Source organism: Gracilinanus agilis, chromosome 4, assembly GCF_016433145.1.
Source record: "Gracilinanus agilis isolate LMUSP501 chromosome 4, AgileGrace, whole genome shotgun sequence".
Classification (NCBI taxonomy): Eukaryota; Metazoa; Chordata; class Mammalia; order Didelphimorphia; family Didelphidae; genus Gracilinanus; species Gracilinanus agilis.
Genome location: NC_058133.1, coordinates 161,601,326 through 161,617,072, shown reverse-complemented (window position 1 = coordinate 161,617,072; position 15,747 = coordinate 161,601,326). Strand labels below are relative to the sequence as shown.

Genomic DNA, 15,747 nt, shown 5'->3' with positions numbered 1-15,747 from the left:
GCATCAAAGGTGAGGTGGGCACAGCGATAGACAAACATTTAAGAAAAAGAGGGGAAAAAAAATCAGAGACAGGAGAAAAGAAAAATCAGAATATAGATCCAATTCTTTCCTTAAAATGTTTAATACTGGCAAGAGTTTGTTAAAAAAATCATGTCAGAACTTTACTTGACACTTCAGCTGTGTCATACTTTATAAAAGGACAATCAGAGTTGGCATGGGCCTTAGAGATCATTTCTAAACCAACACTCCCATTCTACAAATGAGGAAACTGAGCATCATTTGGGTGATATGACTTACTCATAGTTATAATACTAAGTGGCAGAACTGGGACTTAAGTCCAAGTCCTCTTACTCCAAATCTAGTGTTCTCTTCACCTATGGTATATCATATTCCCTTTCTTTAAGAGATTTCTTTCACTGTCAAGTCTAGAATCATCAAAAATTTTTCTTAAACTTTAAAAATACAATTTCTAAAAGAAGTTTCTCTCTACACTAAGCTGAGCAGTACTTTAAAACGATCCATTAACTTCTACAATCTTCCTTTCATACACAATGGTCTCTGTTTCCAAGTATTAAACAATTTGGAAATGTGATCCCAAATGGTAAGTCAATTTCACTTTATCTATAGAATTTTTTTTTCCTATGTCATCTCAGGAGTTCCAAAGAAAAACTATGTGGGAAGGCCAAAGCTCAGAACTTAAAAGTTATTTGTGGGCTGAGTAAATAGGGTAAAAAGCAGACCTCCTTTTATGGCTTACAAGGCTTATAGCACTGATCGATTTTTTTAAAGTTATTTTTTAAAACCTTACCTCCTGCCTTATAATTGATACTAAGTATTAGTTCAAGGCAGAAGAGTGTTAAGAGTTAGGCAACTGGGGTTAAGTGACTTGCCCAGGGTCACAGAACTAAGAAGTACCTGAGGTCAGATTTGAACCAGGCCTGGCTCTCTACCCACTGAGCCACCTAGCTACCCCAACCATTTATATTAAATACATTATTCTCAAACTTTTAAAAGACAGTCTGTCTAAGGGGTAGCTAGTAGCTCACCGGATTAAGAACCAGGCCAAGAGACAGGAGAACCTGGGTTCAAATCTGGTCTCAGACACTTCCTAGCTGTGTGACCCTGGGCAAGTCATTTACTCCCCCATTACTTAGCCTTTACCATTCTTCTGACTTAGAATCAATACAAAGTATTAATTCTAAGCTGGAAGGTCAAGAGTTTAAAAATTTTAAAAACTAAAACAAAAACAAGACAGACTGTCTAAAAGGGGTTATCATGCTGATTTATAATCCTGAAAAGAAACGTAAAGTAACACTATTTCAAACCAAAAGCTATGTTTCTACATGGCCCACATATACAGCTTACAGTCTACAAGATGCCTAACTTTAAAAATCATTTGGAGATGATAATTCCTTGTAGTCACAGACAAGCTCATGATGATATATTATTTAGACATGGCTTTATGATTTTCAAAGAACTTTCATATTTATTATTGCATTTGAGCCTCATGATAACACTGAGTTAGGAAAAGCAGATGTTATCACTGCCACTTTACCCAAGGAAAGAGGATCAATAGGGTTAATGACTTGCCCAAGGTCACATTTCTAAAAAAAAAGGAAGAGATCATGGGACTATAACAAAGCTCTTCAAGTCTAATGATCTTTCTTTTTGAATAATAACTTGGCCAAGCACTCAATATTCATGAAAACAAAGTATCTTTGAAATCCTTGATATACTGTCCTTAAAATGCCTAAATTGCAGAAAATCTAAAATTTAGTTGCAGAAAAACTCAAATCATTTGAATGCTTATGCTTCTATACATTTTAAAAGAACTACTAACACTTTTCCTGCCATACAGAAGACCAGATGGGAGCAGCAGACAGCCAGGAGGTGAAAAGATGAGACACAGATTTATCTTGCCCCTTGTACCTAGCTGAGCAGTGTGAAAAAACTCAAGAGCCAACAGGTTGAAAGAAACAAAGCTAATGCTTTCAAAAAAATCTTTCAGGGCTTAATAAATAGATTATCTCAGAGAACCTTCCTTTTGCTTAGTCAGCCTGTCCCTTTAACAGGATCTGTCAGCTTTCTTTAATGATCCTGATGCATGAAACAGAATCAAAGGAAAGTACAAAGATAGACAGCTGGGAGGAACTTCACCTCCAATAAGCATCAACAAATACATTAAAAGGGAAAGCTGTATGTCAGAGTGGAAGCCTTTGTTGCACTTGCATGTAATGACCCAGGAAAGGGGGAGGGGAAAAATGGACAGATGAATAGTGACAGGCAGTGAAAAGAAACTCGGAAAAGAAATACTTGAGCCTTCGACAAGCCACTCACTAAGACTGAACGACAGATGGAAAATTTCTGCAGCAGCTACACAAATCCAGAGGGAGGAGTAGACACACTCAGAACGGACCAGTTTGGTGCACTCTCCAAATGGGGTGGGGTGGGGTGAAGGAAGGGATAAGGATAAAGTCTGACATCTGATTAAGAGACATTTAGTACAGAGGCATTCCAAAGACTGAGATTAGTTATATGAGGTTGGCATTCAAAGGGTTAAGCATATTAAAGAAAATAAAATATTAATTCACTCAGAGCTCAAGCTGCAGAAATAGCCAATTTTCCCTGATACGGTACTGAAAATTATTTGTATTAACCAGAAACTTCTGCTAAGGTGAGGCCTTGAAAGATTCAAATTCTTAAAAAGAAGTTAGACAATCTTTTAGGTGGTAGTGGAGGTAGTAGGGGAGGTTCCTCCTCATGAGAAGGTTAAACAAGGTAAAGTCTCCCTGTCAAAGCTGTTCCATTCATTTTCACTCAAGGAGCTGTCCCCTTTTTTTAAGACAAGAGATTCAGAAAAATAGAGGAATTCACACTATACTTCAATTGCTTTGTCATTTTATTTTCAATCAAGTAACTGTACCCAGGATCAGAAGTCACAAGCTGTCTCCTTAATATTAATATCATTGGCTCTAGAAAAGTCCCAGTTCGTAGTAATGAGAAGCTAACTTGTTCATCTATGCTTGGTGTTCCCTTGAATAAAAACAAAAAGAACTGAAGAGAGTCCAAAGGGCTCTGAAAGAGGGGAGGAACTTGGGCAAGAGCCCAGCCATAAAGCTCACTTCCTCTTGGATTAAGAGATTATTAGGAATGAAGAGAAAACAGAAACTACTTTGCTAACAAAATGGAAGATGGTAAGACAGAACATTAACATTAGTACCGAAGCTAGCAAAAGATTTCTTACTGCCAAAGATAACCCTTGTTATGACCCAGCTGACCATGCACTGTTATGTTGAGTAGGAGCCAGCACACATCACCACCAGGGTTAAGCCACTTCTTTCTCTCTTTTTTCAGACACAGGGCCCCTAACTTTGGTGGGGAAATGGCCCCTTCTGACTAAAGGTAAAGAAAAGATGAGTACCAGTCATCTAGGCTTCCATGTCCAAAAACCAAGTGATTACTTTGCATTCTAACTGCCCCAACTTGGTTTAGTTTGGCCCAAGGGAATAGACTGTGCTGGCATCAGGCACTATGTGCAGTGTCCCTGTGGGGTGAGCTCTAAATGACCATCCCAGAAACCACTAGAACAGAGTGGGCTTGGTTCCAATCCTATTTGGCTCCTGTATCCTCAGAGAGAGAGAGAGAAGCAGGGGGCAGGGAATATGTGTGGTGGAAAGCTGCAGCTAGGTTACTGGGAGAATGGATATTAAATTCCCCCATGTTGGCAGTGAGGAGAGGGCATAGGCTCTGACAGCTTCGTAGTGCCTATGCCTAGCTCCTCCTGTTGGCATGGCTGGTCCTGAGTCTGGGTAATGTACTTCAAATGGCATAATCAGTCTAGTGGAAAACTGCAATGGCAAATGTTGCTCCAACCCCACCCTACCACCATCCAGTATCAAGTCTTTTGTAGGAGACTTTCTATCAGTTCTAACACCAATTCTTGCAGGAACTTCAAAAGAGCCAGTATAATCTGCAGGTAGTGCTCTTAAAACACTGCTTCCCAGGCTTGTGTTACATGTTACAGTTAGTCTTTAAGAAGCTGAGACGGGCAAAATTCCAAATGATACACTGGGGGTGCCAGATTCTTCTCAACTTGCTCTGATTGCTGCTGTTTACTAACAGCTGGAGCAGCAATAAGTACTCCCTTGCTTCAGTACACCCTGCAGCCGGTCTGCAGAGCAGCTGGGAGAGGGTAAGCTAGTCCTCATGTCTATATAATACTGAGGCTGCTTACTTAGCCTGAAGGACTTGGGCAAGGACTCTTAGGAAGCCTTTCCCTTTAACTGCAGGATAGGGGATAGTGTTTGATAGTCTCTGACTCTTTCTACTACTGCCCCTTTATGGTATGGACTCTCCAAGGATCTCCAGGAACCCTAGAGCTCCAGATATAAAATAATACAGAGATAACTCAGTGAAAGTTGACAGAACTATCTGGGCAGATAGCCTTGGCATTTGGACCTCTTGCTTCTCATTCCAGCCATAGAATAAATGTTTTCAGACATCTAATACTTTGTTTCTCTTCTAGGTGGTATCCTTTCCCCATATGTGTTTTCTGCTTAATTTGGAAAGTAAATTCTATGGGAAGAGATTATGTCCAAATTGAAACATCATCTAAATTAAATTAGTACCTCAAAGCAAAGATGTATACATTATAAAATGTGATAATGCACAACTACCCAGAAACTTTGAACTGTAGAATTCCTCATCTTGGAGGACCTTTGAAAAAAAGGTATTCAAATGACCAAAATTCACCTTTCTAAAACAAGAAAACATTCTCATGTTAGGATTTTCCCTTCTTGGAACAAAAAGACAAAATCTAGGAATCTTGCTTCCCCAAATTAACCAATACACTACTTTCTCAAATGAAATGCATTTTGCTGATGTTTCCCTAGTATGAGTCATTATTCCTGGTCAGCTATTCTTAATGGAATTCATATGATTTCTGAAAGCTGATTTATCTGAAACTGACATTTTCTTCAGAGCCAGGATTATGAATATTTTCAAACAACTATTTCTCTCAGTATTATCTACTCATATTTAACATCATCAAAGCTGATTCTAGATAATGGGGTCCCTACAAAGGTAAAGACATCTCTCAAATAAGTCCCCATGGCCCTTTTCCAAGTAAACCATTCTCACTGCTTTCAGCAATTGCAGTTTTCCATCAGGTTTGATCACACTGTCCCCTGAACTTGGGTAGCTCACCAGAAATATCCCAAACACGAACAGTCTGGTCCAGGCTAGCTGATACCACCAGGTCTTCTGAAGGGTGAAACTGAGCACACATCACATAGTGGTTGTGTCCTGTTAGCACACTGTAAGGATATGAGAGAATATCAAATCAAAAAGACATCCAGAGTCTCAAACTGAACACCATTCCCCACAGGTAAACATCACAGATTTATGTTATTATGTTTTGGGCTTTTAACTAAATTCCCTGACTATCTTTATGCATTCTACTCTTTACTATCTATCTAAAAATTACTGATTCCTGAGAATTGTGATTGTGTTGCCTTCAAACTAAATGCATTTTTTTCAATCACCAGAGCCAAATTAAGAAACTTGAAAATATAGTAATAACTTGGGCATATAGTGAAGGCACCCCAAATACAATTGTAATAATTCTCATTGGGAAATTATCACTAAATTTTAGTGGGTTACCTCTCCCAAAGACAATCACTTAGAAGTGATCTAGTGTAACCCTCTCAACATCTCATGGAAAGACCACATAGGATCCTAGCCAAAAATACAGGTAGATCATAATAAACCTAGACCCTAGCACAAAGCCATGATAGTTGAAAAATGGATGAACGGCTTAAATTCATTATTCTAAAAGCTTCCAAGTGATGCTCCAACTATCTCCAAAGATAATAACAATTTCCACAAAACCTTGGGCTTTGATCTTCCTAATTTGGCCCATTTAAAAAATTTCACTTTAGGATGCATTTTCTAAGATGAAATTCTAAGTTGAAATTCTAAGTCTTTTGTCACCAGTCTGAAAAAAAAGGATCTCAAACATTTGTGACAATGTCCATATCTAAAATTCTGTAATTTTAAACATCTTGCAATCAGTAATTAACTAATATTGCATAATCCCCTTGGGAAGAAGGTCACAATGATATTGATGTACTCTATTATGTAGCAGATTAAAGTACTGAAGAGGCTAAAGACTCCAATGAATCATCTGCCTCCAATATTACCAGACACAGGTCCTAGACTGCCAATTCCATACACGGATAGTCTGATCATCTGAGGCACTCAGAATCCAAGGATATTCCTGAAAGATATTCCAGAAAAAGGGATTTATCATATGAAACCCATTATTTTTCTTATATTATTATTCTATATTTACTCCAATGACTACGGTCTTACTATATTTACTAAGAGGCACTGAGTCTATGGGTCAGAGTACTGTACTCCAAGAGACTGAATCCCTTATGGGGATTTCTCTCCTATGTATTTGAGACATGTCTTAGATTTAGCATTTTTAGAGTATAAGACATTGGAATACAGATGGAAAAGGGACTTAGAGCCTGGTTTAGGATGAATTCCTAGGGGCAGAAATTATTACTACTAAGAAGAATGCAATTTTATGAATTATGAGTAAAAATTGATCAGCCCATAAATACTTCCAGTGTCTGCCTTCCCATTAGAAGATACAAGTGTTGTCATTCCTTGCCTAGCATTTATTAATTCAATTACATAGTAGACACTTAATAAATGTTCTCTGATTAAGCACCTACTAAGTATAAGGTATTATACTAGTTACTGTTAAGCAAGTAAACAAAATAATAATAATAATAATACTTGCCCTAAAGAAGCATAGATACTACTGAGGGATATAATATGTATAAAGATAATAATAAAAATTTGTATTTAAATAGCACTTTAAGATTTGCAGAACACTTTATAAGACATTAAACTTACTGGGGTCTCACAACAAATCTGTGAGGTAAATACTACAAATGATGTTATCTCTGCTTCCCAGATCAGGAAACTGACAAAGAGGTTAAGAAACTCATCCACGATCATATGCAGCTAGTAAATGTCAGAGGTGGGATTCAAACTTGGGTCTTTATCCTTGTAAGTCTAGAGCTCTAGCTACAACCACACCATGGGAAAGCAAGGTAATCTGAAGAGTGGAAATACATTAATAATTGCTTTGAATAAAGTTACAGAATCTAAGATATGGCGGTAAAGAATGAATAGGTTTCTTGGGCATAAAAGGGACTGAGATAGGAAAGAAAGAAGAGTCAGGGGAGCAGCTAGCAGATTAGTTAGGCTAGAACCTTTAGCATGCATGAAGGAGAAAAATATGAAATAATTTTAGAAAGGTAGGTGGGAACTAAACATGATGACTTGCTCTAAATGAGGGACTATGCAATTTTCCCCCTCAAAGTATGAAAATGCCAAATTATTCTTTTTGCATGGATTCCTAGATTATTTTAATGAGAACTGTTATTTATTTGAATGTCTCAGTTGCCTTTTACTTTATCCTATTCACATTACCAAAATGTTTTTCAATGAAATCTGAAAAGAACTTTATGGAAATCATCTAATCTACTCTCTGGGCAAGACTTCAATATCAACAGTGAAACTATTTAGACAGAGCTATGTGCCTTTTTCTCAGCCTGCCTTTGTCTCAGGAGGCAAAGGCAAAAACAAATAAGATCCATAATTTTTAATGACTTGCCATGAGCAAATATGTATTTGAAAAGTTATATTGCAATAAAGCTTTCTAACATGAGATTAGCCTACAGATTCCTTTTTTTTTTTTGCTTTCAAGGTTGGCAGGTCCAAATCAAATTGCTTCCTTGAGTGAGAACTGTTTCAGTATGAAAATAAGAAATAAATACAACCTTGATTGTTCCTTCTGCAGAAGAAAAGCGGGTGGCAAGAGAATCAAATACATTATATTAATTTGAGCAAAGCTGAAGAGTAAGAGATGCTCAAACTGCTCATTTTGCTAACAAAGCATGATCTCTTTAAAGTGTTTGGGTGGCAGACTCCTGTGTGGGAAGCAGTAGACAAATGTTTCAAAAACAGGGGTGTTGTAGATACTCACATGATGAAAAAATGTGGTACGGATATAATCTAGGTGTCCAAGCAATGTGAACAGACAGCGACGAAGTTTATAATTCCAGACCTGAAAAAGAGAAAAGTCAACCAAGACAAAACTCTCTTGCTAGATGTAGTAATGGAGTTCCAAGTTTCCCAAGATTTTTGACCTTATCTTCTTACATTTTTGAGTCAGTCTAGGAACTATAATTGGAGAAGAAATGGAGAAAGTTGACAGAAGCCCTCAAAGGATATATTAGGTCATCTCAGGGAAGCAAGAGAGGAAGAACAATAAAATCTGAGGACCTTCTCAGAGATGAAGAAGTACTTCCTTTATCTGGAGAAATCATCCTTTGACTAATGTAGAGTGAAAATATTTGTAGCAGAACTTTTTGAAGTAGTAAGAACTAGAAAAGTAGATATCCATGGATAGAAGTAATTGAACAAATTGTGATTTATGAATGAATTGTTCTCTTTTTAAAAAAGTTGTCAATACTTTATTCTTCTATTTTCTTCAGTAATATCTCTATTCTTTCCCTTTCCCTCCCTAAGAGCTATTCCTTGTAACAAACAAAGAAAAAAAAAAGAAAAAACAAAACATTTAATGAAACTAACACATCAACTGGGTCTGACAGTTTATGCAATATTCTGTACCCATAATTACTCATGCCTGCATGAAAGGAAGATCATATTTTCATCTTTTCTTTAGGGCCAATTACACATTCAGAATCTTCTCCCCTCCCCCCATTTATATGATGTTTACTGCTTACTTCACAGTCAGTCTATCAATTCATTTAAAGGATTATAATGCCATGAGAAATGGCAAATATGAAGAATTTGGAAAAATCTATAAAAACTTGTTTGAACTGATACAAAGCAAAATTACCAGAGTCCAGAAGGCAACTTGCACAATGACTAAAATGATGTAAAGGAAAACATCACTCAAAAACTTTAGAATTTTGAATCAATACAGCGACTAATCGTGACTTCAGAAAACTGAATGATGTAGCACAAGGCATATAATTTCAGACATTTCAAACAATATGTTGATTGATTCTGCCTGATGGTACTTATTTGTTTAAGGAGGGAGAAGGGTTTAGGAATTAAGGTGAGGATGGTAGAGGGGGGAAGGGTTGTTCCAAGAGAGAGGATAGAGTAAGTAAGGAGAGTCTTTGGGAAGTAAAAGAGATGGAAAAAAAATTAGTATAACATCGAAGAATAAAAAAACCAAACCACAAAAACTTTAGGATGAAGTATCTACCCAAGCTCAATATGATATTCCTTCCTAATGTTCTCTCTCATCAGTGTATTATCGGGCCCTTTTCTCCCAAACCACCAGAGCTCTCAAAACTCAATCCATCTGGAGCAATAAGGCCATTTATAAATATAACTCAATAAAGAATATAGCAGATAACTCAAAGGAAATCAGAACGCCTTATACTGACACCATTTTTTAAACCTTTAATTTGATGAAAGATGTATAGATATTTATACTTTCACACACTCACTTTATAAATCATTTTTAGTGACTGTTACCTATGTTCAATACTGACTAGAAGTTTTAAATTAGGAGTTGGAGCAAAACCTGAAAAAGATAGCACAACTAGGACGTTCACATTTATGTTTTTTGGCCCCACGAGGGGGCAGGCTCAATGTTTCTCTGAAATTCAAAATTTAAATTTCAGAAGACAAGTATTTTCATTCCTTGTCTAGCATATATAATTCAATTACACTGTAAGCACTTGATTTGTAATGACTGATTGATAAAGCATCTACTAGGTAAGGTAATGTTATAGGTATTGGAGATGTACACACACCCACACACAATAAAAGCTGCCATTTAAATAGTACTTTAAAGATTTGCAAAGCACTTAATAGACATTATCTTCTAGAGTCTCACAACAAATCTATGAGGTAGATACTACAAATGTTAACATTCCAGTTTCACAGATCAGGAAATTGAAGGTCAAAAGGACTAAGATCTGTCCATGCTCATACAAATAATAAATGCCAGTGGCAATCTGAAGAGTGAAAAACCACTAACAATAGCCTTGAAAGAAGTTCAGGATTTCAGTATTTCTTGATTGAAGCATTCCTTCAAGCTCCCCAAACTATCAAGTCCTATAGGTCCAATCTATAGGGTTGGTAGTGGTTTAATCACTTGCTTAATTTCCTCTCTGTCTCACCTCTTTGGAAAAAAGTAACAGGGAATAAGGAATTCCATAGAGGCAATTCCCCCCCCCCCCCCCAAATCACTAAATCTTACTTATTTTTTTAAAAATTCTTATCTTTGGCCTTAGAACTGATACTAAATATTGGTTCCAAGGCAGCAGAGTGGTAATGGCTAGGCAATTAAGGTTAAGTGACTTGTCTAAAGTCCCAGAGTTAGGAAATTTCTGAGGCCATATTTGAACCCAGGCCCCTCCTGACTCCTGGCCTGGTGCTCTACACATTTTGTTACCCATCTGCCCCAAGATCACTATTATGAACATAAATTATTGCAATGTAAGCCTCTGAAATGCATAGGGCTATTGATCCTATGTGAAATGGACTAGAGGTCTGTCGCACACATAAAAAAAAAAGGCAGGGGGCAGAAAATAAAGTGTTTTCTAATCAACCAACAAGCATTTATTAAGTGCTTAATATTTGCCAGGCACTGCACTAAGAACTCTATTTCTTTTGTATCATGCTGTCACATCCATCATTACTTACAATATTTTTTCCTCCTTGGTCTTGTGTTTCCTTTATGAATTTGCTGTATTCTCTAAAATTATTAATATGTATATGCTACATCCCTCTGTTAGACTCTAATCTTCATGAGAGCATGGATCATATTAATTCCACTTTTTGTATTTTTCTCAGGCCTGAAATAATGCTCAGCACATGGAAAATACATCTCAGATGTTTGCCGAATTAAATCATTGTTGCTGTGTCTTATTGCTATAATTTGATGAACTGATGGTGGCCTTGCCTTCCCTACAGAGAAGAGTACTTTACTGTGGGAATAACTCTGGGCAAACTATTTATGGTTCATGTCTTCATTTATTTCAAGGTTTATAGCTGCCTCTGTGCTAGTTCAGGTTGCCAGAAGTCAGATATTCAGTTAAGTGAGGTGTCCCTATCCCGCCTACTGTTCCCAACCTTCCCACATTCTGCTAATTTGCCCCAGATCATGTTCACTTTACCTTGATCTTATAATCATCTCCTCCAGAAACAAACAGTGGCTGCTGTTTGTGGAAGTCAATGCCTCGTACAGGACCTAATGAGATGGTAGCAGAGAGAGAGTAGAAAATATGTTAAAGGAGTTATAAATGTCTACCTTCCAGGAAAATCTCTATTTCATAGTACAGAGTCCCATCTAAACCATTACCTTTTCCAAACCTTTTTAGTTCCAAAGGATTTAAGTTCAAGTGATTTTCTGAGTATGAGTGACAATAGATGGGCAATCACAAGTGCTACACTGGAATCTACAAAATACTAAATGAGCCAGAGAAGTTTTCTAATGTAGATACTCTATAGACTTTACAGAAAAACATGGTTAAGAATTGTAAAGATTAAGAGGGTTAAGATGAACTCAGATCTATATTGATAGAAAGAGTAAAATAAGAGCTAACATTTAAATAATATCAAATGATTTATTTTTTATTTTATTTTTTATTTTAAACCCTTAACGTCTGTGTATTGACTTATAGGTGGAAGAGTGGTAAGGGTAGGCAATGGGGGTCAAGTGACTTGCCCAGGGTTACACAGCTGGGAAGTGTCTGAGGCAGATTTGAACCTAGGACCTCCCATCTCTAGGCCTGGCTCTCAATCCACTGAGCTACCCAGCTGCCCTATCAAATGATTTTTTAAAAATACTATAAGATTTTAAAGCATTTGATTTACATTATCTCATCTGATCACAACAAATCTTCAAGGCAGGTACTTGTATGTATATTATTCCCACTTTATAGATGGGAAAATTAAAGTTAAGAGAGGCTAAATAACTTGTTTACCACCACAAAGATAAGTAGGGCAATAGGCAGTATCTGTAGCCAGGTCCCACCTAACTCCAAGTCCAACTTTCCATTATACTATATAGTGTAAAACAGAATTCTTTGTTCTCTGAGTTCACACTTGTGAAAGGGAATCCCTTATTCTTTTTTTTTTTTTAAACCCTTACCTTCTGTCTTGGAGCCAATTTGTTCCAAGGCAGAAGAGTGGTAAGGGCTAGTCAATAGGGGATAAATGACTTGCCCAGGGTCACACAGCTAGGGAGTGTCTGAAGCCACATTTGAACCTAGGACCTCCCATCTCTGGGCCTGACTCTCAATCCACTGAGCCACCCAGCTGCCCCCTCCCTTATTCTTTTTGCCTAGTTGGAGCTAGTACTTTAGTTAACACTAACTTAAGTATAAGCTTGAACTAGGTGGAGGAGCTAGCAAACCATTTAGTGAATTCATACCCTGCTTAGTGCTAAGTGTGAAGTCAGCAAGATACTTGGAAAATTCCACCTTTTTTCTAATTCAGTTAGAAACTTATGAACTCTTTTAAGACTTCACACCCTCAGAAATGGTGAACCCTTTCAATGAGTATTCACCCTTTCAGAAAGGTGCAAACTGGTTCCCACAAACACTGCCCCTTGGGCAGTGCTAGACTATTTGGAAACTGTGATTGGCCCCTGTGGAGAGGGAGAGGAGACAAAAAGCCACTATAAAAAGCCCTGAATTTCTGAGGCTAGGGGATTGACTCCAAGAAGGAAGTCTGCTTTGAGAAGGTCAGCTCAAAGAAGAAAGTAGGCCTCAGTATCATCTTGAGCTCAAATCACTGTCTTGACCTGCCTCTTGGAGGGAACTTGGATGAGAGGATTGCTGGCTTTCCCTTCCTGTCTTCTGAAGAGAGTTTAATTCAGGTTAGCAAGTCCTGGCTGAGCCAAGCACTGGAACAATATTTAGTTAGATAGGTTAAAATCTTCTCTACCCTTTTGTATTCCTTCGCTTTCACACTTTCCACTCCTCTGTAAATAAAAGATTTAAAAATTTCACATATATTTAGCCAAACCATTAATTTTAACACTTATGGTGGGGACCTCTCAGATTAAAGAAAAGTCACAGACCCCCTGAAATTTTGAAGTAGGATGCTACAATCATCCCTAGAAAATGGTTCTTAAATAGGCTGGTTTTTATAAACCTTTCTAAAATAGGGGTTCTTTTTTTTTTTTTTTTTTTTTTTGTGTGTGTCTTGTTCAACTTTTGCACTCTGAAGTCTACTAATCTCTTCTCTGAGTAAGGAATGAAATAAAATGCATCAAATTACAAAGGAAACCAATTATACTGAACTAGTTAGAAAAATATTTTCTTAAGAAGGTACATAGACTCTTCTGGAGTTTATTGTCTTACCATCATGCTCATCAAATTTGTCAATGAGGGTACACATACGGTAATCCCACAGCTGGATGACTCCATTGTGAAGACTAGTCAAGATCCAGGGTCGTTTGGGGTGAAAGCTGAGTCCTGGGAAGAATGACATATAATAAGATAGGCCTAATAATTCAAGCTCCTAATGATTCAGACATGAAAGAAGAGTTGCTTGGTCCTCAAATTTTACTGCAACTTATGCTTGCCAATCAGATAAAAAATACTCCTCACTACCAGAAAATTAAGGCTCTTAATTCCCTATAGAATTTGAAGCTCTCCTGGCAGAAATCAATGCATCTCAGAATCCTGGAATTTTAACTTGGAATGGATCTCAGAGGTCATCTGGTCTACCACATACTTGATCTAGAATGGCTTCTAAAATAGCCTAAGTAATTATTCTATCTTGAAGACCTCTACAGGGGGGAAATCCAATTCTAAGGAATTCATGTCACTTTTTGTCAGCTCTAACAGTTTTGAAATGTTTCTTCACGTCAAATCAATTTGCCTCAACTTTGTCTCATCCACTTGCTGCTTCTAGTTTTGCTCTCTAAGGCAAAGAGATGAAGATTCAAAGAGTTGAAATAGCTATTATGTCCTCCCTAAATCTTCTCTTCTCCAGATTAAACATCCCTCAATTCCTTCACTTGGTCATCATACAGTCAGTCCTTCATTTCCTCTGGATGCTCTCTGGCTTATAAATGTCATTCTTACAATGTGGCATCCAGAAAGGAACACAATATTCTATGTAATCTGAGCATTAAGTATAGCAGGATTACCACTTTCATGCTGGACATTATACCTCTCAATGCTGCCTCAATTCCCAATAGTTTTTAAGCCACTATGGCATACCAATGACTCATCATATTGAGCCTACAATCCATTAAACACCCAAGATCTAAATTAAGAGAACTGTTGACTAGCCAAGTCTTTCTTCCATCTTGAATGTGTGAGGATCATTTTTTTTAACTTAAGTAATAAGCTTTATATTTTTCTTATAAAAAATTGGTTATATTAGATTTTGTCCAACAGTATATACTGTTAATATATTTTTGGATAAAGTTGTCTATTTGAACTTATTTGACAATCTTGTGGTGAATTTGTAAGGGTATAGAGGTATGTATGTAAGTAAGGGCATCTTTTATAATGTAGATGTATTATGAATAGGTTTGAAAGTTCCTGCAAGATCATGTTTCTTATGTGATACATACATATATGTGTAATCAATACACCAATAAGCATTTATCAAGTGCTTGTACTGTTCTAGGTGCTGGGGATATAAATATAAAAGAAGATAATCCTTGTCCTCAAGAAACTTTCATTTTACTGTGGGAAGCAATATATTGACAGAAAAGTAACCACAGCATATAACAAAATAAATACAAAGTGATGGAGGGGAGGGAGCAAATACTAACAAGAGGGGAATCAGAAATGATCTACTGAAATCGATGCTATGTGAGCAGGCTTTGAATGGAATGAGGGATTCCAGTAATCAAAGGAGAGGTGAACATTCTAATAAAGGGGATAGCCAGCATAAAGGCACGAAGGTAAGAGATATAATACTATTTATTAAGAATAGCAAGTAAGCCAGTTTAGATGGAACACAAAATGTGCTGTAATAGGTGGGGAGAGGAGCAGATATTAACAATCTATTACCTCTCTCCATTCTACCTTTTACAGAGAAGTCAAAAGATAGCTACATTTTAACTCTCATTTATTCAGAAACTAAGGCCTTTGTGGGACAGATGGTTTGCCCATGGCCAAATAATCAATATAAGAGTTGACCATTCTGGTCAGGGGATTTTTATTTAAAACTTCTTCTACAGAGCTTCTGACTATACACCAATGGTTCTATGTTTTTTTTTTTTAATCTTATTTGATCTTTACAACAACTCTTTGAGGTAGATGCTATTGTCATCCCCATTATGCAGATGAGGAAACTGAGGCAATCAGAGGTTAAATGACTTAAGAGTTAAGTAGCCAAATTTGAACTCAGGTCTTTCCTGATTTCAGTCCCAACATCCTGTCCTATGCACCACCAGCTGCCTCTAAAGATGGAGGGATAAAATAGTCTGGGGGCAGAAGAGATCATGATGAACAAAACGGTGTAGGAATAGCACAATTTCTAAAAGTAGAGGCATTTAGTCCTTATCCCTAAAAGGCTCCTAATTAGAGTAGGGAAACTGAAAACAAAATCAGAGTTCAGAACCCAAGAACTACTTAGTTTTTATATATATATTAAAAAGAGGCTTGACGGGTACAGAGAGACCAATATCTCTGCAAGACATTGGGCAGG

At 37.1% G+C, this 15,747-nt stretch overlaps 1 protein-coding gene across 2 annotated transcripts in view; it reads right to left on the bottom strand.

Moving 5' to 3' along the window:
• COPA (COPI coat complex subunit alpha) overlaps positions 1–15,747 on the bottom strand; it is a 42,262-nt gene that overhangs the window by 25,728 nt on the left and 787 nt on the right. For both annotated transcript variants that reach the window (XM_044676531.1, XM_044676532.1), the window contains exons 2-6: positions 13,437–13,550; positions 11,244–11,317; positions 8,066–8,146; positions 6,201–6,277; positions 5,206–5,315 (exon numbers count right to left, since the gene is read on the bottom strand). In XM_044676531.1, coding sequence (XP_044532466.1) covers positions 5,206–5,315; positions 6,201–6,277; positions 8,066–8,146; positions 11,244–11,317; positions 13,437–13,550 — 456 coding nt within the window. The remainder of the gene's footprint in view (positions 1–5,205; positions 5,316–6,200; positions 6,278–8,065; positions 8,147–11,243; positions 11,318–13,436; positions 13,551–15,747) is intronic.